Source organism: Ranitomeya imitator, chromosome 6 (genome assembly GCF_032444005.1).
Source record: "Ranitomeya imitator isolate aRanImi1 chromosome 6, aRanImi1.pri, whole genome shotgun sequence".
NCBI lineage: Eukaryota > Metazoa > Chordata > Amphibia > Anura > Dendrobatidae > Ranitomeya > Ranitomeya imitator.
The window spans coordinates 514,695,702-514,720,908 of NC_091287.1; the positions used below are offsets into that span (position 1 = coordinate 514,695,702).

Sequence of the window (25,207 nt, forward strand, 5' to 3'; positions counted from 1 at the left end):
TGTTTGTATGGTCCAGACATGCCAACCAGACTGTTGCAAGCTGAACAGAATTTAAGTTATATAAAATTCTGAGATATGTTATCTAATTGAATTTTTTTGAAGGAAGAACAAATGGTCGGAAGGATTTAAAAGGGCCAACCATGGTATAGGGTTCTTTGTAATCAATGGAGAGACTAATCGTTGTGTGATAATCTAGAAGACAATACTGTTTCTAGTCACTTTTCTTTATGTCTAATAGACAAGAAGAGTTCAGGATGGGAACATCTCCTCCACTTTTTTTCAGAATTCAAAGAATTCAATAAAAGAATTTATGTAGGCTAAAAATGTATTTTACTTGGTATAAATGGATGAGACGTGACAGATAGATTCTTAGAATATTTTATGGAACTCTTAAAAAATTACACTACCAATTACTCCAAGATGAAATTACAATGTTAAGTGACAACTATTTTTTCCATCGGAGCATCTAGCTTGCATAGTTTGGCATTCTTGAGAGGCATTGCATTAATTAAGTTCAAAGAATTTCTTCCGTGCTACTGGATATTTGCCAAAAAGCTACTATTCCCTGCTGTGACAATAGTGTTGGATAAAGAAACATATTTTTTGATAATGTGCATTTAAGCCTTTAGTGAACTTTCTACCTTCCATTAAGATAGACTTTCATAATGAATCACATCCAGGTCAACTAGCATCACTAAACTCCATGGTAGCTGTTTTGCCAAATTTCCACAGAGGATGGTAAGACAAGAATTTAAAAGACAGTTCAAAGACTTTCAATTAAGGCAAAACCAGTGTTGGCGCGTGGCTACAAAAAAGTATGTTGGTATCGTAAAGCAAAAAGATATGTGACCATCCACTCTAACAGGCGATACCAGTGACTCTTGACAGCATGAACACTGCAGACTTGGAACTCAAACCTGGACAAATATTTAAATATTAACAAAGGTTCTTTACATGTGGTACTTCTTTATGTATCGACAATCTACAGTCCAAGTCTTTTCAGGTCCGTAATATGGAACCTTAGTTACTTAATATACTACTAGCATAGAGTGCCTCTTTGTAATTTTTTTCTCTAATAGTTAATGTTTGTGTGCAAGAGCACACAACGATAGAGAATGAGGTTATAGAATTTCATAGATATGGTATTCTAAAAACTATTTCATCCTGTTTTTAGATAAATGAAAAAGTCTCAGAGGTCAACTATCACCTTGAGATAAGACTAGAAATTGAATATGTATTTAATTTAAAGTTTAATTTCAGAATAAAACATTGCTACTTCATTTGAATAAGGATAAAATATTAATAAGACAGAAGTATCTAAAGTTGCAATCGTTTTTTATTATGTAAAAATCATTCATGGACAAAACTTTTACAAATCTCAAGGAAAGCCAAAAATAAATCATATGGATTGAAAATATTTTCTGATCTCCAACAGCCCGATTTTGCAGTCACTTCAATAGCAAAGTAACTGCACTTGCGTGGGGTTCTCACTATTAAAATCTATGGAAATTATGGAAGGAACAGAATAACACATGACTGCCATTCCATCTATGTATATGGAGAAATATGCATTTATGAATTAGCTAACGGGAATCTGCGAACCTCTTCTTTAATTGATAGTTAAGTGTCCCAAACAATTTGTATACTTTTTAACAATAGGTGATACCAATGAACTGACGTGCCTGAAGTTAACGGGCATTATTTTTTTTTGCTCCAATGTTTCCAGGTTAAAAAAATAATATGTTTTTAAAACCATTTTGAAATAAAACATTCCAACATTAATAACATTTATAGGTAACCTGACACAAGGTTTTCCCAACATAAAGTACGTCCAGCACCTGTAGGCCCTCTGTTACACCATGCTGTATGTATTTCTCCAATACATTTCTCCAATACATTTTTTTTTACTATACATACAAAGAGTGCTGTCATATAGGGCACAAAAACCCATTTACTTTACTTACTAACAGCACAGTCCAGTCCAATGAGCGTCTCTGATCTTGATTTGGCACCTTCTCTCTTTTTATGATCGCTGTCCTCCTGCTCTGATTCAAGTGGATGATGCATCCTACGTCATCCTCACAGTGTCCTTCATCATGGTCCTGCACAGGTGCACTTCTCTCTGTCCTGCCGATGGCAGAGCAAAAGTACTGTAGTGCGCATGCGCTGACTGTAACCTGAGAGCCATCAGCGTTCTTTAGACTTTTCTCCATGCAGTACTGTGCAGAGAGAAGTATGCCTGCGCAGGAGAACGATGGAGGATGCTGTGTGGATGACATGCTGTATGACGCATCATCCACATGAAGCAGGGAGGGAGGATTGAGATCAAGTAGGGAGGAGGCGCCGGATCAAAAAAAAAGACGCCCATTGGACTGAATCATGCCATCTGCCAGAGTTTGGAGAAAAATAGATCCGCATAAGAGCTGTAGGCAAAAAACAGAAGAAACATTTTCCCCGAGATCATGATAAAATTTCCTCTATTTATGTCATGACCGAGTTCCAATATGTTTAAGATATCAGGAATCAGTATCGGAATTCATATTTAAGTGTAAAATAAAGAATAAAAATAAAAAAATATTGATATACTCACCCTCGGACGCGCCCTGGTTCTCACCGGCAGCCTTCCTTCCTAAGAATGAGCGCCAGAAGGGCCTTCGATGATGTCGCGGCTTGTGATTGGTCGCGTGAGCGGTCACATGGGCAGTCACGCGACCAATCACAAGCTGCGACGTCATCTAAAGTCCTTCAGGCGCTAATTCTTATGAAGGAAGCATCCGAGGGCGCGTCCGAGGGTGAGTATATTCCTAATAGGTATATACTCACCCTCAGACGTGCCCTGGTTCTAACCCGCAGCCTTCCTTCCTAAAAATCAGCGCCTGAAGGACCTTAGATGATGTCGCGGCTTGTGATTGGTCGCGTGACGCCCATGTGACCGCTCACGCGACCAATCACAAGCCGCGACATCATTGAAGGTCCTTCAGGCACTCATTCTTAGGAAGGAAGGCTGCCGGTGAGAACCAGGGAGCGTCCGAGGGTAAGTATATCAATATTTTTTATTTTAATTCTTTATTTTACACTTAAATATGGATCCCAGGGCCTGAAGGAGAGTTTCCTCGCCTTCAGACCCTGGGAACCATTAGAAACCCAATGCACTGCATTGGGTTTCGTGTTTCGGCCGACCCCGACCCTGACTTTTCTATAGGATCGGCCGATTTCACTCGACCCGACTTTTGAAAAAGTTGGGTTTCGTGAAACCCGGCCCGATCCTATAAAAAGAAAAGTCGCTCAAACCTAGTCCTCATCACAGAAGCAAAATTTTTGTGGAACAACTATTTTCTATTTCTTTTAGGCATAACGGGTTAGGAAAACATGCTTTGGACCAAGGAACAAAATATATATAAATTGGTTATAGTGTAATTTCCTTTTTTTTACACAATATATGACATTTAAATGACAATTATTATAAAAATTTATATAACCATAATTCTATCTCGTGACATACAAATATTAACATTTATAGAAACCATCAAAGAAAAAGTCAAAGCACAACTAAGCAGTAACATTACCTTTGTATTCCAGATGAAAGCCAGTAAAACTGACTGATCCATCACTCCTAAAAGCCAAATGCATGTTATTGGAACCGCTTTCAATTCTTTCTGGTAATTTGCTGTCCTGAAAACTTCCAATCAGAGGACTGTTTCCATCTGGCCCATCATAAATATACAGGAAGTCATAATTTGGCTCGATGCTGAAACTGTTGGACAAAACCAGTCAATTAATTAGCACTCATACATTTCAATGAGTTCTCTATAATTAAATGAGTTTCATTAATTTGCTTATACATGCTCTTTCGCAACCTTTTCTAAACACATTGCCATCTATTCCATTTTTACTGTGTGCTCTGATAAGACATCATTTTATTTTGGGAAAATGTTATCTGCACTTTGGTTTTGTGAATGATACACTATAACACATAAATGAGAATAAAGAACAAACAAAAAAATCTTGTATATGTAAATATGGCAGATTGTATTGGAACATATAAAACAAGGGAAGAAAAAAATGATTTTGGATACGATGGCATGCAGAGCTGCCACATGCAGTCAAAAACCATTGCCACCTGTAGGGGCAAATATGTGCATCCATTTGTTGGTAATACTTTAGTGTATGTATCAAAAATGCTCTTGCTCAACATCTGGTGCATTCAGATGGGACTCTTAAGGTCCTCATTCTCAGGATTAGTGGGAATCCAAGAAGTCAGAACCCTGGGGTTCAATAAGTTATCTCCATCTCAAAAGTAGGGGATAATTTGTGAAATTGTGATCATTCCTTTAAAGGCAACCTTCTGCATGAAAAATTCTATTAGCCTGCATGTATGGTATATAAGATATGAGTACTGCTGCCGAGAGGAAATTAACTTTATTCTGTGATGCTGAGTCATTTGCCCCAGGCAAGCAGTGAGATGGGAAAGTCAAAGAGTCTGAGGTCAAATACCAGGGGGGTACATCATAACAACCAAAGGGATAATACAAATGGATAATCAAAGGTAAAGTTCAGGGTCAAGAAGCCAAGGTCAGAGTGCGTCAAGGCAAAAGTGGTAATGCAAACAGGTAGTCAAAAACTAAAAACCAGTAAAATCTGGGAACAAAGATCACAATATCAGAATACTGAGCACAGAGCAAACACACTACTAAGCTAAAAGCTAAAACTGGCAAGATCTGATACTAGCCTGTCAGCTAAAAAGCCTGGTAATCACCCAGAATGGGTGACACCTGGAAGACCTTGCAGACCAGGCCACATGTGGCAGCTTGGCTGTCAATGACAATACCAACAGCTATCCTATAGAGCAGCTGAGCTGTCACTCACAGTATGATGGAATCAAGACATGTTTCTTCAACATTCATCATTCAGTCATGGGGTAACACTGTCTTGAGTTCAGTCAGAGCTTTGTGTATAGTGAGCTAGACCTGTATACGCAGCCCTAGCAATGACTGCTAGCCAGATCTGGTGATCTGTCTGTGATCAGGACAATGAATACTACTCAGTATGGAATACGACTGGAGAATTTTCCAGAAAACAGAGAAATTTCAAAATGTCATTGTCCTGATCACAGAAGCAAAGTTTTTGTGACAAAACAACTATTATCTATTTGTTTTAGGCATAACGGGTTAGGAAAACACACTTTGGACCCAGGAACAAAAAATAAATAAAAATTTGTTACATAGTGTAATTTACTAATGTTAAACGGTATTATTAGTTTTGAATTGCACAATTGTGCCCATGATGATCAAAAAATAAATAAAAACCATACCGACCTACGTGACTGTTCACACTTTTCAAATACTCCATACTTTGTCATCTTCCAGTCTCTTGGCTTCCTCTTCCAGCAGAAAAACGAATTTATTTTATCACAGTTGATGGGCTGCGGCACTCAGTAAAAGCCCCAGCCAGAAGTGGAATCCAAGAGACCGTCCTGGGTTTGGCTTACAAATACTGATGTAAAATACTGACCAAACACTGAACATGTGAATGTGGCCTTAGAAACACTTATTTCATTGCATGGTCCACTGTGGTGTAGAATAATGTGACATTTTGGTCAACACGACCTGCTTCAAACATTCACCAAGAGCTTTTGACCATCAAAGTAAATGAAGATATGCTGTGTTATGTGGAACAAAACCTTTGTCGCTCTGCGAAGAGCAACATCTGTTCCATTTAGACCGGACTCTGAATATCCCCATTCTCAGGATTGGTAGAAAGGTCATAAACCTGGTGGTCAATAAGTTATCCCCATTCCAAAAGTAGGAGATAACTTGTGAAATTGGGATAACTCCTTTAAGATATTTATATTTGATAGATAATGGCCTTAGCTTGTCTAAAGGTGAGCTTGCAGGTATACATGCTGTTTAAGATGTGTCTAGTTTTATATACTCAATGTTTATTTGCAGACAGACATTGTAGACACACGGTGGGTGGCATCGCACTAGACATATTATATTATCTTCCCTAATTAACTTTTATGAAATCTTTATCGAATTTTGTTAAGAATTCCCTCAGTAATGTAATGATAAATGGAACATCTCAGGAGAGCTGCAAACCTAATCCCAACACAACTTGATATTTTATCATTTAGAAGTATCTGCATATTTCATGTTTCCTGTGGATGTATGAACCTGAAATGGCTTTGTTAACAAGATCAGTGTTTCTTTGGGAAAAGGTCAAATCACATTATATTTGATTGATTTGGTATGACCTATATGAAGGCCTTTTATTCAAAATAGTCTTATCTCTATATGTTCATGTATTTTCATTCATCATATAGGAGAACAGAATAATGGTCCTGAACATTCGCAGTGTGGAGCACAGACAGACGGTGATACTGGGCCCATTTACTGTTTGGGCCCATGGGCAGCTACACAGGTTGCCACAATGATATGTCCACCCCTGTACATTGCTTTTATTACTTTAACTATTGAAGAATATTGGAGCGAGTGAACATAGCAAAGCGTAGCAGGCATGGATTTTAAGGGAGAAAGTTTCATTGTTATTTGATCCCCCCGATTTGGCCTCCATCTCAAAGCTTATGCTTGCCACACAAGGTCAAGGAATCTCCATTCTGCTTATTTTTGGAGGGTCTAGATAATAGTAAGCTGAGAACTTTATGAGGCCTGCTGTAGAATGAAATATCTTTCTCTTTTGTTTCAAAATTAGAGATCAATCCAAACAGCTTTTCCTGCTCTTTAAATTCTGCTTACTAAATGGACTGCATATCCTAAAGGACAGCTTCTCTTAAATTATTGATATGGAACCCATCACATTACCTATACTTGTACCAACCAGGACTAATTGAAGAAATAGCTATCAGATATGATGGTAAAAGCTGGTCATCTTAACCAGTTCCTCTAATAAGATAATAGTTTGACTTTTAGTGAGACATATCACTTTGTTTGCCCTGTTTGTAACATATGTTGTGTCCTTTGTTCCAATGACAAATTAAAAAGGAACTTTAACTGTAACATGTGGGAAACTGCTGCCATCCACTCTGCTATCCTTAATTATTTTCTGATAAGCAGATGTACCCTATTAATTATGTTTCTTTTCTCTCCTGTCCATCACCAGTTAGCAACATGCTGATTAAGGATAAGCAACTCATCTGAAATATAGAACCAATTAACAACCCATTACACATTCAATGGGGAATACTACAAACAGACAAAAGCTCGAGTCTGGAAACAAATCGTCTAATATAAAATATATAACAACCCCACATGTGCAACTTTAATATCTGAGCTTAGCCTTGTAAAGTATATTTACATAACTGTAAACTGTTAGCTTTTGAGTTGTGATAACTGCTTCATAAAATTAAAGTTTAAATTAAATTTCCATCTTTAGATGGCGTACGGTTAAATTATTGGAAATGAAGCTTGCATTGGCTATTTTTTCCAGTCTCTTTGTTAATGGATTCCTGCAGTGTTTCAGAGAAAACACAGCTTTAAAGGCCACACTTTAATTGATTGATACGTTTATCCCATATGTGTACACCAGGATAGATTAGCGACAAAAAAAATTCACAAAAATGTCAATAATGGAAAGTTTATAATTCCTTGAAAAATACACTCGAGGGAGAGGAGAGAGATAACCTATCTGACCATAAGAGTAGGGTTGAGTGGACCTGAGGAAGTTTGGGTTCTTCAGGTTCAACAGAACTGTATTCAAAAGTTATGTTAGGGTACCAGAAATCTATCCCAAACTTGAACCCTCTTTTTCTCTTTCACACAATACAGAAGGTAGAGAGAATTAGCCAGTGACTATGGAGTTGGAAACTGTGTTCCACTTGGAACCACTGATCTGTGATAACCCCGGTATTGACCACCATTGTACAAGATAAGATAAAGATGCAGGGAATTACAATGAGACCTGCACTGAAATGACAAATGATGTTAGCTTTCTCTCTGGTGCTTCAACAGTGGGGGTGATATAACGGAAATGTTTAAATTCATGTGAAACTACCAATTTCAGTAAATTCAACTCAAGCTTGATCTTCTGCCGATTAATCTGTCACGATGAACATGATTCCACTGTGGCCATTTACTGGCTGCCATGGTCATTTGGCATTGGGCAAGGACCGAATTTAGTAGAGATTGTGATTATTTTGAACACCTTCCAAGGAAAAATGGGATAATATAACGATATGTAATAAGTCTGAACACTCACGGCAGGGAGCACAATGCTGCAATCATCTCACAGAAAGAATGGCAAAGGAGAACTATGCAATCTATTAAACCAAACCTATTAAACTCAGTGCTTTTCTTTACTATAATGATTCTTTTACCTTAAGAGACAAAATAAAAATCTGAAATTGGGAAAACTCCAGATAGAAGATAAAATAAGTTGTTAAATTGAATCCCAATTTTTCATTTACAGAGCAGTTAACGCAGCTCATCTGTTCGTTTCCACTATACACTTAAACTGTTCCGGTCATTTTTGACCGGACCTATTAACCCCTTCCCGACCTTTGACGCCACGTAGGCGTCATGAAAGTCGGTGCCAATCCGACCCATGACGCCTATGCGGCGTCATGGAAAGATCGCGTCCCTGCAGACCGGGTGAAAGGGTTAACTCCCATTTCACCCGATCTGCAGGGACAGGGGGAGTGGTAGTTTAGCCCAGGGGGGGTGGCTTCACCCCCTCGTGGCTACGATCGCTCTGATTGGCTGTTGAAAGTGAAACTGCCAATCAGAGCGATTTGTAATATTTCACCCATTATAACGGGTGAAATATTACAATCCAGCCATGGCCGATGCTGAAATATCATCGGCCATGGCTGGAAATACTAGTGTGCCCCCACCCCACCCCTCCGATCGCCCCCCCACCCCCCCGATCTGGCCGGTACACTGCTCCGGCTCCCCTCCATCCAGTGCTCCGCTCCCCCCCGTGCTCGTGTCCGCTCCCCCCGTGCTCCAATCACCCCCCCGTGCTCCAATCACCCCCCCTGCACTCCGATCCACCCCCCCGTGCTCCGTTCCACCCCCCCGTGCTCCATTCCAGCCCCCCCGTGCTCCGTTCCACGCCCCCCGCGCTCCGTTCCACCCCTCCCGCGCTCTGATTCACCCCCCCGTGCTCCGATCCCCCCCCCCGTGATCCCCCCCCACCCTATCATACTTACCGATCCAGCCGTGGTCCCGTCCGTCTTCTCCCGGGCGCCGCCATCTTCCAAAATGGCGGGCGCATGCGCAGTGCGCCCGCCGAATCTGCCGGCCGGCAGATTCGTTCCAAAGTGCATTTTGATCACTGAGATATAATCTATCTCAGTGATCAAAATTAAAAAAATAATAAATGACAATAGGGACAATAAAAAAATAAAGACATTTTTTTTTTTCCACTAATGTTAGAATAGGGTTAGGGTTAGGGGTAGGGTTAGGGTTAGGGGTAGGGTTAGGGTTAGGGGTAGGGGTAGGGTTAGGGGTAGGGCTAGGGTTAGGGTTAGGGCTAGGGTTAGGGCTAGGGTTAGGGTTAGGAATGTGCACACGTATTCTGGTCCTCTGCGGATTTTTCCGCTGCGGATTTGATAAATCCGCAGTGCTAAACCGCTGCGGATTTATGGCGGATTTACCGCGTTTTTTTCTGCGCATTTCACTGCGGTTTTACAATTGCGATTTTCTATTGGAGCAGTTGTAAAACCGCTGCGGAATCCGCACAAAGAAGTGACATGCTGCGGAATGTAAACCGCTGCGTTTCCGTGCAGTTTTTCCGCAGCATGTGTACAGCGATTTTTGTTTCCCATAGGTTTACATTGAACTGTACACTCATGGGAAACTGCTGCGGATCCGCAGCGTTTTCCGCAGCGTGTGCACATACCTTTAGAATTAGGCTATGTGCACACGGTGCTGATTTGGCTGCGGATTCGCAGCAGTGTTCCATCAGGTTTACAGTACCATGTAAACATATGAAAAACCAAATCCGCTGTGCCCATGGTGCGGAAAATACCGCGCGGGAACGCTGCGTTGTATTTTCCGCAGCTTGTCAATTCTTTGTGCGGATTCCGCAGCGTTTTACACCTGTTCCTCAATAGGAATCCGCAGGTGAAATCCGCACAAAAAAAACTGGAAATCCGCGGAAAATCCGCAGGTAAAACACAGTGCTTTTTACCCGCAGATTTTTCAAAAATGGTGCGGAAATATCTCACACGAATCCGCAACGTGGGCACATAGCCTTAGGGTTAGGGTTGGAATTAGGGTTGTGGTTAGGGTTAGGGGTGTGTTGGGGTTAGTGTTGTGGTTAGGGGTGTGTTGGGGTTAGGGTTGTGATTAGGACTATGGCTACAGTTGGGATTAGGGTTAGGGGTGTGTTGGGGTTAGTGTTGGAGGTAGAATTGAGGGGTTTCCACTGTTTAGGCACATCAGGGGCAACATGGCGCCACCATTGATTCCAGCCAATCTCGTATTCAAAAAGTCAAATGGTGCTCCCTCACTTCCGAGCCCTGACGTGTGCCCAAACAGTGGTTTACCCCCACATATGGGGTACCAGCATACTCAGGACAAACTGCGCAACAATTACTGGGGTCCAATTTCTCCTGTTACCCTTGTGAATCTAAAAAAATGCTTGTTAAAACATAATTTTTGAGGAAAGAAAAATGATTTTTTATTTTCACGGCTCTGCGTTGTAAACGTCTGTGAAGCACTTGGGGGTTCAAAGTGCTCACCACATACAGTGGGGCAAAAAAGTATTTAGTCAGTCAGCAATAGTGCAAGTTCCACCACTTAAAAAGATGAGAGGCGTCTGTAATTTACATCATAGGTAGACCTCAACTATGGGAGACAAACTGAGAAAAAAAAATCCAGAAAATCACATTGTCTGTTTTTTTAACAATTTATTTGCATATTATGGTGGAAAATAAGTATTTGGTCAGAAACAAAATTTCATCTCAATACTTTGTAATATATCCTTTGTTGGCTATGACAGAGGTCAAACGTTTTCTGTAAGTCTTCACAAGGTTGCCACACACTGTTGTTGGTATGTTGGCCCATTCATCCATGCAGATCTCCTCTAGAGCAGTGATGTTTTTGGCTTTTCGCTTGGCAACACGGACTTTCAACTCCCTCCAAAGGTTTTCTATAGGGTTGAGATCTGGAGACTGGCTAGGCCACTCCAGGACCTTGAAATGCTTCTTACGAAGCCACTCCTTCGTTGCCCTGGCGGTGTGCTTTGGATCATTGTCATGTTGAAAGACCCAGCCACGTTTCATCTTCAATGCCCTTGCTGATGGAAGGAGGTTTGCACTCAAAATCTCACGATACATGGCCCCATTCATTCTTTCATGTACCCGGATCAGTCGTCCTGGCCCCTTTGCAGAGAAACAGCCCCAAAGCATGATGTTTCCACCACCATGCTTTACAGTAGGTATGGTGTTTGATGGATGCAACTCTGTATTCTTTTTCCTCCAAACACGACAAGTTGTGTTTCTACCAAACAGTTCCAGTTTGGTTTCATCAGACCATAGGACATTCTCCAAAAACTCCTCTGGATCATCCAAATGCTCTCTAGCAAACTTCAGACGGGCCCGGACGTGTACTGGCTTAAGCAGTGGGACACGTCTGGCACTGCAGGATCTGAGTCCATGGTGGCGTAGTGTGTTACTTATGGTAGGCCTTGTTACATTGGTCCCAGCTCTCTGCAGTTCATTCACTAGGTCCCCCGCGTGGTTCTGGGATTTTTTGCTCACCGTTCTTGTGATCATTCTGACCCCACAGGGTGGGATTTTGCATGGAGCCCCAGATCGAGGGAGATTATCAGTGGTCTTGTATGTCTTCCATTTTCTAATTATTGCTCCCACTGTTGATTTCTTCACTCCAAGCTGGTTGGCTATTGCAGATTCAGTCTTCCCAGCCTGGTGCAGGGCTACAATTTTGTTTCTGGTGTCCTTTGACAGCTCTTTGGTCTTCACCATAGTGGAGTTTGGAGTCAGACTGTTTGAGGGTGTGCACAAGTGTCTTTTTATACTGATAACAAGTTTAAACAGGTGCCATTACTACAGGTAATGAGTGGAGGAAAGAGGAGACTCTTAAAGATGAAGTTACAGGTCTGTGAGAGCCAGAAATCTTGATTGTTTGTTTCTGACCAAATACTTCTTTTCCACCATGATATGCAAATAAATTGTTAAAAAAACAGACAATGTGATTTTCTGGATTTTTTTTTCTCAGTTTGTCTCCCATAGTTGAGGTCTACCTATGATGTAAATTACAGGCGCCTCTCATCTTTTTAAGTGGTGGAACTTGCACTATTGCTGACTGACTAAATACTTTTTTGCCCCACTGTATCTAGATAAGTTCCTTGGGGGGTCTAGTTTCTAAAATGGGGTCACTTGTGGGGGGTTTCTACTGTTTAGGCACACCAGGGGCTCTGCAAACGCAACGTGACACCCGCAGACCATTCCATCAAAGTCTGCATTTCAAAAGTCACTACTTCCCTTCTGAGCCCCGACGTGTGCCCAAACAGTGGTTTACCCCCACATATGGGGTATCAGCGTACTCAGGAGAAACTGGACAACAACTTTTGGGGTCAAATTTCTCCTGTAACCCTTGGGAAAATAAAAAATTCTGGGCTAAATAATTATTTTTGAGGAAAGAAAACGTATTTATTATTTTCACGGCTCTGCATTATAAACTTCTATGAAGCACTTGGGGGTTCAAAGTGCTCACCACACATCTAGATAAGTTCCTTTCAGGGTCTAGTTTCCAAAATGGGGTCACTTGTGGGGGGTTTCTACTGTTTAGGCACATCAGGGGCTCTGCAAACGCAACTTGACGCCCGCAGAGCATTCCATCAAAGTCTGCATTTCAAAACGTCACTACTTCAATTCCAAGCCCCGGCATGTGCCCAAACAGTAGTTTACCCCCACATATGGGGTATCACCGTACTCAGGAGAAACTGGACAACAAATATTGGGGTCAAATTTCTCCTGTTACCCTTGGGAAAATTAAAAAATTCTGGGCTAAATAATTATTTTTGAGGAAAGAAAACGTATTTATTATTTTCACGGCTCTGCATTATAAACTTCTATGAAGCACTTGGGGGTTCAAAGTGCTCACCACACATCTAGATAAGTTCCTTTGGGGGTCTAGTTTCCAAAATGGGGTCACTTGTTGGGGGTTTCTACTGTTAAGCCACATCAGGGGCTCTGCAAACGCAACGTGACGCCCACAGAGCATTCCATCAAAGTCTGCATTTCAAAACGTCACTACTTCACTTCCGAGCCCCGGCATGTGCCCAAACAGTGATTTACCCCCACATATGGGGTATCAGCGTACTCAGGAGAAACTGGACAACAACTTTTGGGGTCAAATTTCTCCTGTTACCCTTGGGAAAATAAAAAATTGCAGGCTAAAAGATCACTTTTGAGAAAATAATTTTTTTTTTTATTTTCATGGCTCTGCGTTATAAACTTCTGTGAAGCACTTGGGGGTTCAAAGTCCTCACCACACATCTAGATTAGTTCCTTTGGGGGTCTAGTTTCTAAAATGGTGTCATTTCTGGGGGATCTCCAATGTTTAGGCACACAGGGGCTCTCCAAACGTGACATGGTGTCCGCTGATGATTGGAGCTAATTTTCCATTTAAAAAGCCAAATGGCGTGCCATCCCTTCCGAGCCCTGCCGTGCGCCCAAACAGTGGTTTACCCCCACATATGGGGTATCAGCGTACTCAGGACAAACTGGACAACAATATTTGGGGTCCAATTTCTCCTATTATCCTTGGCAAAATAGGAAATTCCAGGCTAAAAAATCATTTTTGAGGAAAGAAAAATTATTTTTTATTTTCATGGCTCTGCGTTATAAACTTCTGTGAAGCACCTGGGGGTTTAAAGTGCTCAATATGCATCTAGATAAGTTCCTTGGGGGGTCTAGTTTCCAAAATGGGGTCACTTGTGCGGGAGCTCCAATGTTTAGGCACACAGGGGCTCTCCAAACGCGACATGGTGTCCGCTAACAATTGGAGCTAATTTTCCATTCAAAAAGTCAAATGGCGCGCCTTCTCTTCCGAGTCCTGCCGAGTGCCCAAACAGTGGTTTACCCCCACATATGAGGTATCGGCGTACTCGGGAGAAATTGCCCAACAAATTTTATGATCCATTTTATCCTACTGCCCATGTGAAAATGAAAAAATTGAGGCGAAAAGAATTTTTTTGTGAAAAAAAATTACTTTTTCATTTTTACAGATCAATTTGTGAAGCACCTGAGGGTTTAAAGTGCTCACTAGGCATCTAAATTAGTTCCTTGGGGGGTCTAGTTTCCAAAATGGGGTCACTTGTGGGGGAGCGCCAATGTTTAGGCACACAGGAGCTATCCAAACGCGACATGGTGTCCGCTAACGATGGAAATAATTTTTCATTCAAAAAGTCAAATGGCGCTCCTTCCCTTCCGAGCCTTACCATGTGCCCAAACAGTGGTTTACCTCCACATGTGAGGTATTGGTGTACTCAGGAGAAATTGCCCAACACATTTTAGGATCCATTTTATCCTGTTGCCCATGTGAAAATGAAAAAATTGAGGCTAAAAGAATTTTTTTGTGAAAAAAAAGTACTTTTTCATTTTTACGGATCAATTTGTGAAGCACCTGGGGGTTCAAAGTGCTCACTATGCATCTAGATAAGTTCCTTGGGGCGTCTAGTTTCCAAAATGGGGTCACTTGTGGGGGAGCTCCAATTTTTAGGTACACGGGGGCTCTCCAAACGTGACATGGTGTCCGCTAAAGAGTGGGGCCAATTTTTGATTCAAAAAGTCAAATGGCGCTCCTTCCCTTCCAAGCCCTGCCGTGCGCCAAAACAGTGGTTTACCCCCACATATGAGGTATCAGCGTACTCAGGACAAATTGGACAACAACTTTCGTGGTTCAGTTTCTCCTTTTACCATTGGGAAAATAAAAAAATTGTTGCTAAAAGATAATTTTTGTGACTAAAAAGTTAAATGTTCATTTTTTCCTTCCATGTTGCTTCTGCTGCTGTGAAGCACCTGAAGGGTTAATAAACTTCTTGAATGTGGTTTTGAGTACCTTGAGGGGTGCAGTTTTTAGAATGGTGTCACTTTTGGGTATTTTCAGCCATATAGACCCCTCAAACTGACTTCAAATGTGAGGTGGTCCCTAAAAAAAATGGTTTTGTAAATTTCGTTGTAAAAATGACAAATCGCTGGTCGAATTTTAACCCTTATAACTTCCTAACAAAAAAAAATTTTGTTTCCAAAATTGTGCTGATGTAAAGTAAACATGTGGGAAATGTTATTTATTAACTATTTTGTGTCACATATCTCTCTGGTTTAACAGAATAAAAATTCAAAATGTGAAAATTGCGAAATTTTCAAAATTTTCGCCAAATTTCCGTGTTTATCACAAATAAATGCAGAATTTATTGACCTAAATTTACCACTAACATGAAGCCCAATATGTCACGAAAAAACAATCTCAGAACCGCTAGGATCCGTTGAAGCGTTCCTGAGTTATTACCTCATAAAGGGACACTGGTCAGAATTGCAAAAAACGGCAAGGTCTTTAAGGTCAAAATAGGCTGGGTCTTGAAGGGGTTAAAATGCTGTTTTAGCTACTTAAAACATTTTTTTGAATACCTGTTGCATTATTATACTGTATGTGAACATGGTTGGTCATTATAAAAAAAAATGTAAAAAACTCAATTATTTTATTTATTTTGTGTTTATAAAGGTTACAAGGGCTTAGTGAATTCTGCACAGAAATTACAAATTTGAGCTTAACTAACTAACTAACTTAAACAACCAGTACTGCTACTATAACAACTATAACTATAACTAAAATTCACTATAATAAAAAAAAATGTAACTGCGTGCAAACATTTTGAAAAAAATAGTAAAAATAATAAAAAAATAAAAATGCATAAGCAATAAAAAAATAATTGAGGTACTGAGCCTGATATGTCATGGACTCCTATACCCCACCCTGGAAACATGTCCGACTCCTTTTAGAGGATAGGGAATATCCTGGACCTCTATATGCCTCCCTCCCCCACCCCCATATGTTTACCATATGCTTTGGCAATGCTAACCTGTACTTTGTCCTGCCAATAAAGCTCATTTGAATTGAATTGAATTAAGATAAGAAAAGAGACACCAGACACCACCCCCTGGAATGCTGAGATAGCAGAGAAGAAAAAAAAACATTTGGCAGACATGACTCATTAGCTTTTCAGGTCTGCTTTGTTCAGAGAACCAATACAAGGAAAAAAAATCTTTTCTTTTACAATATGCAATCTGGACAACAGAATTTATTTATTTTTAGAGGAAAAGAAGGGTAAATAACATACAGAGAAAAAAATTGCACAGAATTGTACTGAAAGCCAATGCGTATGGTTTGTACTGAAAGCATGTGTACATCTGCACCTAAAGCAACTGTTTACTTCATAAACAATAGTAGATGTAATAAGTAGTTTCAAAAGAAATTATAACTCATTTGTTTTACTCAAAAATGGCTGAAATTAGCATAAAATGCTATTCGGTCATATTTGACCGGGAACAGTGCAAGTGTAAAAAAAATGTGGTGCAAAAACTAAACAAACAAAAAAATAGCTCTGGAACGCTTCAACATATCACAGTGATTCTGAGAATGTTTTTTCATAACACATTGTAATTTATAAAAGTAGTAAATTTAGGTCAATATTTTTTGCATTTGTTTGTGAAAATATCAGAATTTTGCTGAAAGGGTTAAAAGATTTTAATAATTTCTCATATTCCAACAACATTTACAAAACCAATATTTTTAAGGACATCATATTTTAAGTAACTTTGAGGGGACGATATGACAGAAAATACCAAAAAGTGACACCTTTTAAAAATTACACCTCTCAAAGTGCTCAAAATTACATTCAGGAAGTTTATTAACCCTTCAGGTGCTTCACAGGAGTTGAAGCAATGTGGAAGAAAAAAATGAAAATTTTACTTTTCCCACAAAAATGTTGATTTAGCCCCAAATTTTGCATTTAAACAAGGGTAACAGGAGAAAATGTATACTTTGTAGTGCCATTTCTCCTGAGTAGGCCGATACACAATATGTGATGTTAAACTACTCTTTGGGAGCACAGCAGGGCTCGGAAGAGATGGATCGCCAATTGCCTTTTGGAGTGCAAAATTGACTGGAATAAATAGCGGAAGCCATGCTGCATTTGTAGAGCTCATGATGTGTTTAAACAGTGGAACCCCCCCCTCAAGTGACCCCATTTTGAAAACTGTACCCAAAAAAGAAGTTATTTAGCGGTATGGTGAGCACCTTAAACACAAAGGTGCTTCACAGAATTGTATAATGTTTTCATGAAGATAAAAAAAATACATTTTTTCAGCAAAAATGTTGTTTCTGCGCCAAATCTTTCATTTTCAGTACGGTAACAGAGGTAAATGGACCATATAATTTGCTCTAGAACTTCTCCTGAGTACAAATATACCTCAAATGTGGTGTATAATACTGTATGGGCACATGGCAGAGCTCAGAAGGAATGGAGCTCCAACTCATGATTGATGTTATATAGAGCACTTACATTAGGTGAGAAAAAATGCAATGTGGAATGAGTGGAAGTTTTTCAAATTCCATGATTAAATAGAATGGAAATCAAGTTGTGCAACAAACATTTGAAGATACAAATCGATAGTGGGACAGGTTAGCTGTGGTGGATCTTACTCCCAAGATAATGGAACACCCAGGGGGATGTGTTAGGCTTTTATGAATGTTGGTATAAAATAAAAGGCAACTAAAATTGTTTGACACTCAAAAAATCCCTCTACTTCTTATTTAGGATGTTAGAGCTAATGGCTTCATTTGTATTCCCATTGGCAGAGATCCTGAGATGCCAGAACAGCAGAGCCCACCATAAGTGACCCCATTTTACAAACTATACCGACCATGAATTAATCTAGGGGTGAAGTAGGTATGTTGCGGCCACATGTGTCTCACAGAATTTTAGACCATTAGGCTATGAAGAAAGAATAATTACATTTTTACAACTAAAATGTTATTTTAGCCCCAAATTTTTTACTTTTGTAAGGACTACTAGGGAAAAAAAGGAATTTACAGCTTGTTTTGCAGGTCAAAATGGTTGAAAGTGACACCAAAGTTTGTCACACAATTTCTGCTGAATGTGGAAATACCCCATACGTGGCTGAACAGTATCTGAACAGTACACGGTTAGATTCGGGAGGGACAAAGCACTATTTGACTCCTAGAGCACAGATTTTACTAGAATAGTTTGCAGACTCAATATACAAAGCCTCTAAGTGCTTGGAGAGCAAAATCCCCATCAAGTGAACACATTTTGGAAATAACATCTATCTGGGAATTTATCTAAAGAAGTAGTGACAATTTAACTCCATGGGCATTTTCCAGAAACAAACAGTAATGGATGTTGTTCAGTGAAAATTGTAAATATGCCATTGCAGTGCCCTTACATTGTGTTGTGCACAGTATGTTGTAGTACTCAATACATTATGCCCAGCTTGTGCTTTTGGAGACACGCACCCATAAATTAAGTGGTTTCATTACTACAGAAATGCCAAATATGTGGTTTAGTCACGTTTAGACTCAGAAGCAAGGCATATAGTTTCAGGAGCACAGAATTTGCTGAATTTCTTTTGGAGGGGAGCAATTTCACTTTTTTAGAGTTTTGTGTTACCAGTAATATTTCCATCAACAGATGATGGACCTGTGTGGGAGCGTGCTTTTTCTGTGGATTGAGTTGAAGCTTTTATTGAAAACATTTTACATAACATTTTGGATCAAATTTGTTTTGTGTTCTAAACTGTGCACTTACATCGAGGTTTCCATCTAAATCTCCAAATGACGTGATTCAGATGAAATTCCCTGACAGATTAAATCACTATAATGAGGCAGCAGAGTTTCTGCGGACTCTATCTGGTCTCTGTTCAGTGGTATCCTTTTCAGAAATGCACAAAACTGTGGACTGACTGCATTTGTATGCATTTTTAGGAAGATGGACACTGCTAGATCACAGGCCAGATAGTGTACACAGTGCCTCTATCTGCCTCCTTATAGGGAATCTTCCGCTGGGGTTTCTGTCTGAATCAAATAGTTCAGAAATTTAGACGAGTAATTTGTAATGAGTGTAAGCGCTCAGCGCAGAGAGCAGGATAAGTGTGTGCCAAACCTTACTGTGGTGTTTAGGAGGCATAATGAACAAATCAACATCTGGTCAGGAATTTGATCTATCTATTTTTTACGCATTTCCTCATGCATTATAAGTAATTAGACAACTTTATTCTTCGGGTAGGTGCGATTAGAATTATACCAGATTTATATCTTTTTTATGTTTGACTGTTATCACACACTAAAAGATGCTGTTTCTTAAGAAAAAATAAGTTTTTGCATTGCCATAGGTTGAGAGCTAGAATTTTTCCACATTTCTGCTGACAGAGTCATGTAAGGGCTTGTTTTTTGTTGGATAAGTTGACTTGTTTATTGGTACCATTTTCAGGCACACAACATTTTTTTGAGTGCTTTCTATTCTAATTTTAAGTGGCAGAAAGAACAAAAAACAGCAATTCAGGATTATTTTAACCCCTTCATGACCCAGCCTATTTTGACCTTAAAGACCTTGCTGTTTTTTGCAATTCTGACCAGTGTCCCTTTATGAGGTAATAACTCAGGAATGCTTCAATGGATCCTAGCGGTTCTGAGACTGTTTTTTCGTGACATATTGGGCTTCATGTTAGTGGTAAATTTAGGTCAATAAATTCTGTGTTTATTTGTGATAAAAACGGAAATTTGGCAAAAATTTCGAAAATTTCGCAATTTTCACATTATGAATTTTTATTCTGTTAAACCAGAGAGTTATGTGACACAAAATAGTTGATAAATAACATTTCCCACACGTCTACTTTACATCAGCACAATTTTGAAAAACAAAATTTTTTTTTTGCTAGGAAGTTATAAGGGTTAAAATTTGACCAGCGATTTCTCATTTTTACAACGAAATTTACAAAACCATTTTTTTTAGGGACGACCTCACATTTGAAGTCAGATTGAGGGGTCTATATGGCTGAAAATACCCAAAAGTGACACCATTCTAAAAACTGCACCCCTCAAGGTGCAGAAAACCACATTCAAGAAGTTTATTAACCCTTCAGGTGCTTCACAGCAGCAGAAGCAACATGGAAGGAAAAAATGAACATTTAACTTTTTAGTCACAAAAATGATCTTTCAGCAACAATTTTTTTATTTTCCCAATAGTAAAAGGAGAAACTGAACCACAAACGTTGTTGTCCAATTTGTCCTGAGTACGCTGATACCTCATATGTGGGGGTAAACCACTGTTTGGGCGCACGGCAGGGCTTGGAAGGGAAGGAGCGCCATTTGACTTTTTGAATGAAAAATTGGCTGCACTCTTTAGCGGAAACCATGTCACATTTGGAGAGCCCCCGTGTGCCTAAAAATTGGAGCTCCCCCACAAGTGACCCCATTTTGGAAACTAGACGCCCAAAGGAACTTATCTAGTTGCATAGTGAGCACTTTAAAGCCCAAGGTGCTTCACAAATTGATCCGTAAAAATGAAAAAGTACTTTTTTTTCACAAAAAAATTCTTTTAGCCTCAATTTTTTCATTTTCACATGGGCAACATGATAAAATGGATCCTAAAATTTGTTGGGCAAATTCTCCTGAGTACATCGATACCTCACATGTGGGGGTAAACCACTATTTGGGCACATGGTAAGGCTCGGAAGGGAAGGAGCGCCATTTGACTTTTTGAATAAAAAATTATCTCCATCATTAGCGGACACCAAGTCGTGTTTGGAGAGACCCTGTGTGCCTAAATATTGGAGCTCCCCCACAAGTGACCCCATTTTGGAAACTGGAACCCCCAAGGAACTTATCTAGATGCCTAGTGAGCACTTTAAACCCTCAGGTGCTTCACAAATTGATCCGTAAAAATGAAAAAGTACTTTTTTTTTCACAAAAAAATTTCTTTCGCCTCAAATTTTTCATTTTCACATGGGCAATAGGATAAAATGGATCCTAAAATTTGTTGGGCAATTTCTCCTGAGTACGCCGATACCTTATATGTGGGGGTAAACCACTGTTTGGGCACACGGCAAGGCTCGGAAGGGAAGGCGCGCATTTTGACTTTTTGAATGGAAAATTAGCTCCAATTGTTAGCGGACACCATGTCGCGTTTGGAGAGCCCCTGTGTGCCTATGCATTGGAGCTCCCCCACAAGTGACCCCATTTTGGAAACTAGACCCCCCAAGGAACTTATCTAGATGCATACTGAGCACTTTAAACCCCCAGGTGCTTCACAGAAGTTTATAACGCAGAGCGATGAAAATAAAAAATAATTTTTCTTTCCTCAAAAATGATTTTTTAGCCTGGAATTTCCTATTTTGCCAACGGTAATAGGAGAAATTGGACCATGAATGTTGTTGTCCAGTTTGTTTTGAGTACGCAGATACCCCATATGTGGGGGTAAACCACTGTTTGGGCGCACGGCAGGGCTCGGAAGGGAAGGCACGCCATTTGGCCTTTTAAATGGAAAATTAGCTCCAATCATTAGCGGACACCATGTCGCGTTTGGAGAGCCCCTGTGTGCCTAAACATTGGAGATCCCCCACAATTGACCCCATTTTGGAAACTAGACCCCCAAAGGAACTAATCTAGATGTGTGGTGAGCACTTTGAACCCTCAAGTGCTTCACAGAAGTTTATAACGCAGAGCCATGAAAATAAAAAAAAAATATTTCTTTTCTCAAAAATGATTTTTTAGCCCGCAATTTTTTATTTTCCCAAGGGTAACAGGAGAAATTTGACCCCAATATTTGTTGTCCAGTTTCTCCTGAGTACGGTGATACCCCATATGTGGGGGTAAACTTCTGTTTGGGCACACGTCGGGGATCGGAAGTGAAGTAGTGAAGTTTTGAAATGCAGACTTTGATGGAATGCTCTACTGGGGTCACGTTGTGTTTGCAGAGCCCCTGATGTGGCTAAACAGTAGAAACCCCCCACAAGTGACCCCATTTTGGAAACTAGACCCTGAAAGGAACTAATCTAGATATGTGGTGAGCATTTTCAACCCCCAAGTGCTTCACAGAAGTTTATAACGCAGAGCCGTGAAAATAATAAATACGTTTTCTTTCCTCAAAAATCATTTTTAGCCCAGAATTTTTAATTTTCCCAAGGGTTACAGGAGATATTGGACCCCAAATGTTGTTGTCCAGTTTCTCCTGAGTACGCTGATACCCCATGTGTGGGGGTAAACCACTGTTTGGGCACACGTCGGGGCTCAGAAGGGAAGTAGTGACTTTTGAAATGCAGACTTTGATGGAATGGTCTGCGGGCGTCACGCTGCGTTTGCAGAGCCCTGGTGTGCCTAAACAGTAGAAACCCCCCACAAGTGACCCCATTTTGGAAACTAGACCCCCCAAGGAACTTATCTAGATATGTGGTGAGCACTTTGAACCCCCAAGTGCTTCACAGACGTTTACAACGCAGAGCCGTGAAAATAAAAAATCATTTTTCTTTCCTCAAAAATGATGTTTTAGCAAGCAATTTTTTATTTTCTCAAGGGTAACAGGAGAAATTGGACCCCAGTAATTGTTGCGCAGTTTGTCCTGACTATGCTGGTACCCCACATGTGGGGGTAAACCACTGTTTGGACACACGTCAGGGCTCGGAAGGGAGGGAGCACCATTTGACTTTTTGAATAAAAGATTGGCTGGAATCAATGGTGGCGCCATGTTGCGTTTGGAGACCCCCTGATGTGCCTAAACAGTGGAAACCCCTCAATTCTAACGCCAACACACCCCTAACCCTTATCCCAACTGTAGCCGTAACCCTAATCACAACCCTAACCCCAACACACCCCTAACCACAACCCTAACCCCAACACACCCCTAACCCTAACCACAACCCTAATTCCAACCCAACCCTAACCCTAAGGCTATGTGCCCACTTTGCGGATTCGTGTGAGATTTTTCCGCACTATTTTTTAAAAATCCGCGGGTAAAAGGCACTACGTTTTACCTGCGGATTTACAGCGGATTTCCAGTGTTTTTTGTGCAGATTTCACCTGCGGATTCCTATTGAGGAACAGGTGTAAAACGCTGCGGAATCCACACAAAGAATTGACATGCTGCGGAAAATACAATGCAGCGTTTCCGCGTGGTATTTTCCGCACCATGGGCACAGCGGATTTATTTTTCCATATGTTTACATGGTACTGTATACCTGATGGAACACTGCTGTGAATCTGCAGCGGCCAATCCGCTGCGGATCCGCAGCCAAATCCGCACCGTGTCTACATAGCCTAATTCTAAAGGTATGTGCACACGCTGCGGAAAACGCTGCGGATCCGCAGCAGTTTCCCATGAGTTTACATTTCAATGTAAACCTATGGGAAACAAAAATCGCTGTACACATGCTGCGGAAAAACTGCACGGAAACGCAGGGGTTTACATTCCGCAGCATGTCACTTCTTTCTGCGGATTCCGCAGCGGTTTTACAACTGCTCCAATAGAAAATCGCAGTTGTAAAACCGCAGTGAAATGTGCAGAAAAACCGCGGTAAATCTGCCATAAATCCGCAGCGGTTTAGCACTGTGGATTTATCAAATCCGCTGCGGAAAAATCCGCAGAGGACCAGAATACATGTGCACATACCGAAACCCTAACCCTACCCCTAACCCTACCCCTAACCCTAGCCCTAACCCTACCCCTACCCCTACCCCTAACCCTAACCCTAACCCTAGTTCTAACTCCAACCTTAGTGGAAAAAAAAATTATTTATTTTATTATTGTCCCTACCTATGGGGGACAAAGGGGGGGGTCATTTACTTTTTTTTATTTTGATCACTGCGATAGGTTATATCACAGTGATCAAAATTCACATTGGAATGAATCTGCCGGCCGGCAGATTCGGCGGGCGCACTGCGAATGCGCCCGCCATTTTGCAACATGGTGGCGCCCAGGAAAGAAGACAGACGGACCCCGGGAGGCTCGGTAAGTATAAGAAGGGGGAGATCAGGGCACGGGGGGGCGTTGGAGCACGGGGGGGTGGATCGGAGCATGGGGGGGTGGATCGGTGTGCGGGCGGGTGGATCGGTGTGCGGGCGGGTGGATCGGTGTGCGGGCGGGTGGATCGGTGTGCAGGGGGGGTGGATTGGAGCACAGGGGGGAGCGGACAGGAGGACGGTGGAGCGGAGCACAGGACGGAGAGGAGCGGACCACAGATCGGAGGGCTGGGGGGGTGATCGGTGGGGTGGGGACACAAAAGTGTTTCCAGCCATGGCCGATGATATTGCAGCATCGGCCATGGCTGGATTGTAATATTTCACCAGGTGAAATATTACAAATCGCTCTGATTGGCAGTTTCACTTTCAACAGCCAATCAGAGCGATCGTAGCCACAGGGGGGGGGGGTGAAGCCACTCCCCCTGGGCTAAACTACCACTCCCCCTGTCCCTGAAGGCCTGAAATTGGAGTTAACCTTTTCACCCGGCCTGCAGGAGCCCAATCCGGCCATGACGCATATGCTGTGTCACAGGTCGGATTGGCACGGGTTTTCATGACGCATACGCTGTGTCAAAGGTCAGGAAGGGGTTAATGACATTCCACGTGTGGTATCATTGAAAAGGCAGATTTCTTCTTCGGGTCAGTGCAATTACATTGATGCCACATTTATATAATTTTTTTATCTTATGCCGCTTTTACACAATAAAAACTATTTGATAGAAAAATAATTGTTTTTGCACTACTATGTTCTGAGAACTAAAGTTTTTTTTTTACTGATGGAGCTGTATTGCGTCGTGTCTTTTGTAGGACAAAATTATGTTTTCAGCAATTCCATTTGTATTAACATTTGTCTTTTTGATCGCGTTAGATTCCACTTTTTTTTGTGGTATGATGAAAAAGTATATTTTTACCTCGTTTTTATTTTTTTTAGGGTGTTCAATAGGGGAATTAACTAGTGTGACAGTATTTTAGATCAGGTCGATCAGGACATGGTGATAACAAATATGTGAACATTTTTTGTTTATTTTTGCTTTTGCATAATATTAAGTGCTTATGGGTATAATTTTTATAATTTTTTTAATAATTTTTTGTTTTTAAAATATATATTTTTACATTTTTGTAATGGGACAGATCCAGAGGACATCGTGACGATTTTGTATTGCTATGACGATGATTAGGCCCTCTCT

General features: G+C 40.8%; 1 protein-coding gene across 1 annotated transcript in view; it reads right to left on the reverse strand.

Moving 5' to 3' along the window:
• CSMD3 (CUB and Sushi multiple domains 3) overlaps positions 1-25,207 on the reverse strand; it is a 2,093,798-nt gene that overhangs the window by 629,934 nt on the left and 1,438,657 nt on the right. The window contains exon 30 of the mRNA XM_069731799.1: positions 3,567-3,754. Coding sequence (XP_069587900.1) covers positions 3,567-3,754 — 188 coding nt within the window. The remainder of the gene's footprint in view (positions 1-3,566; positions 3,755-25,207) is intronic.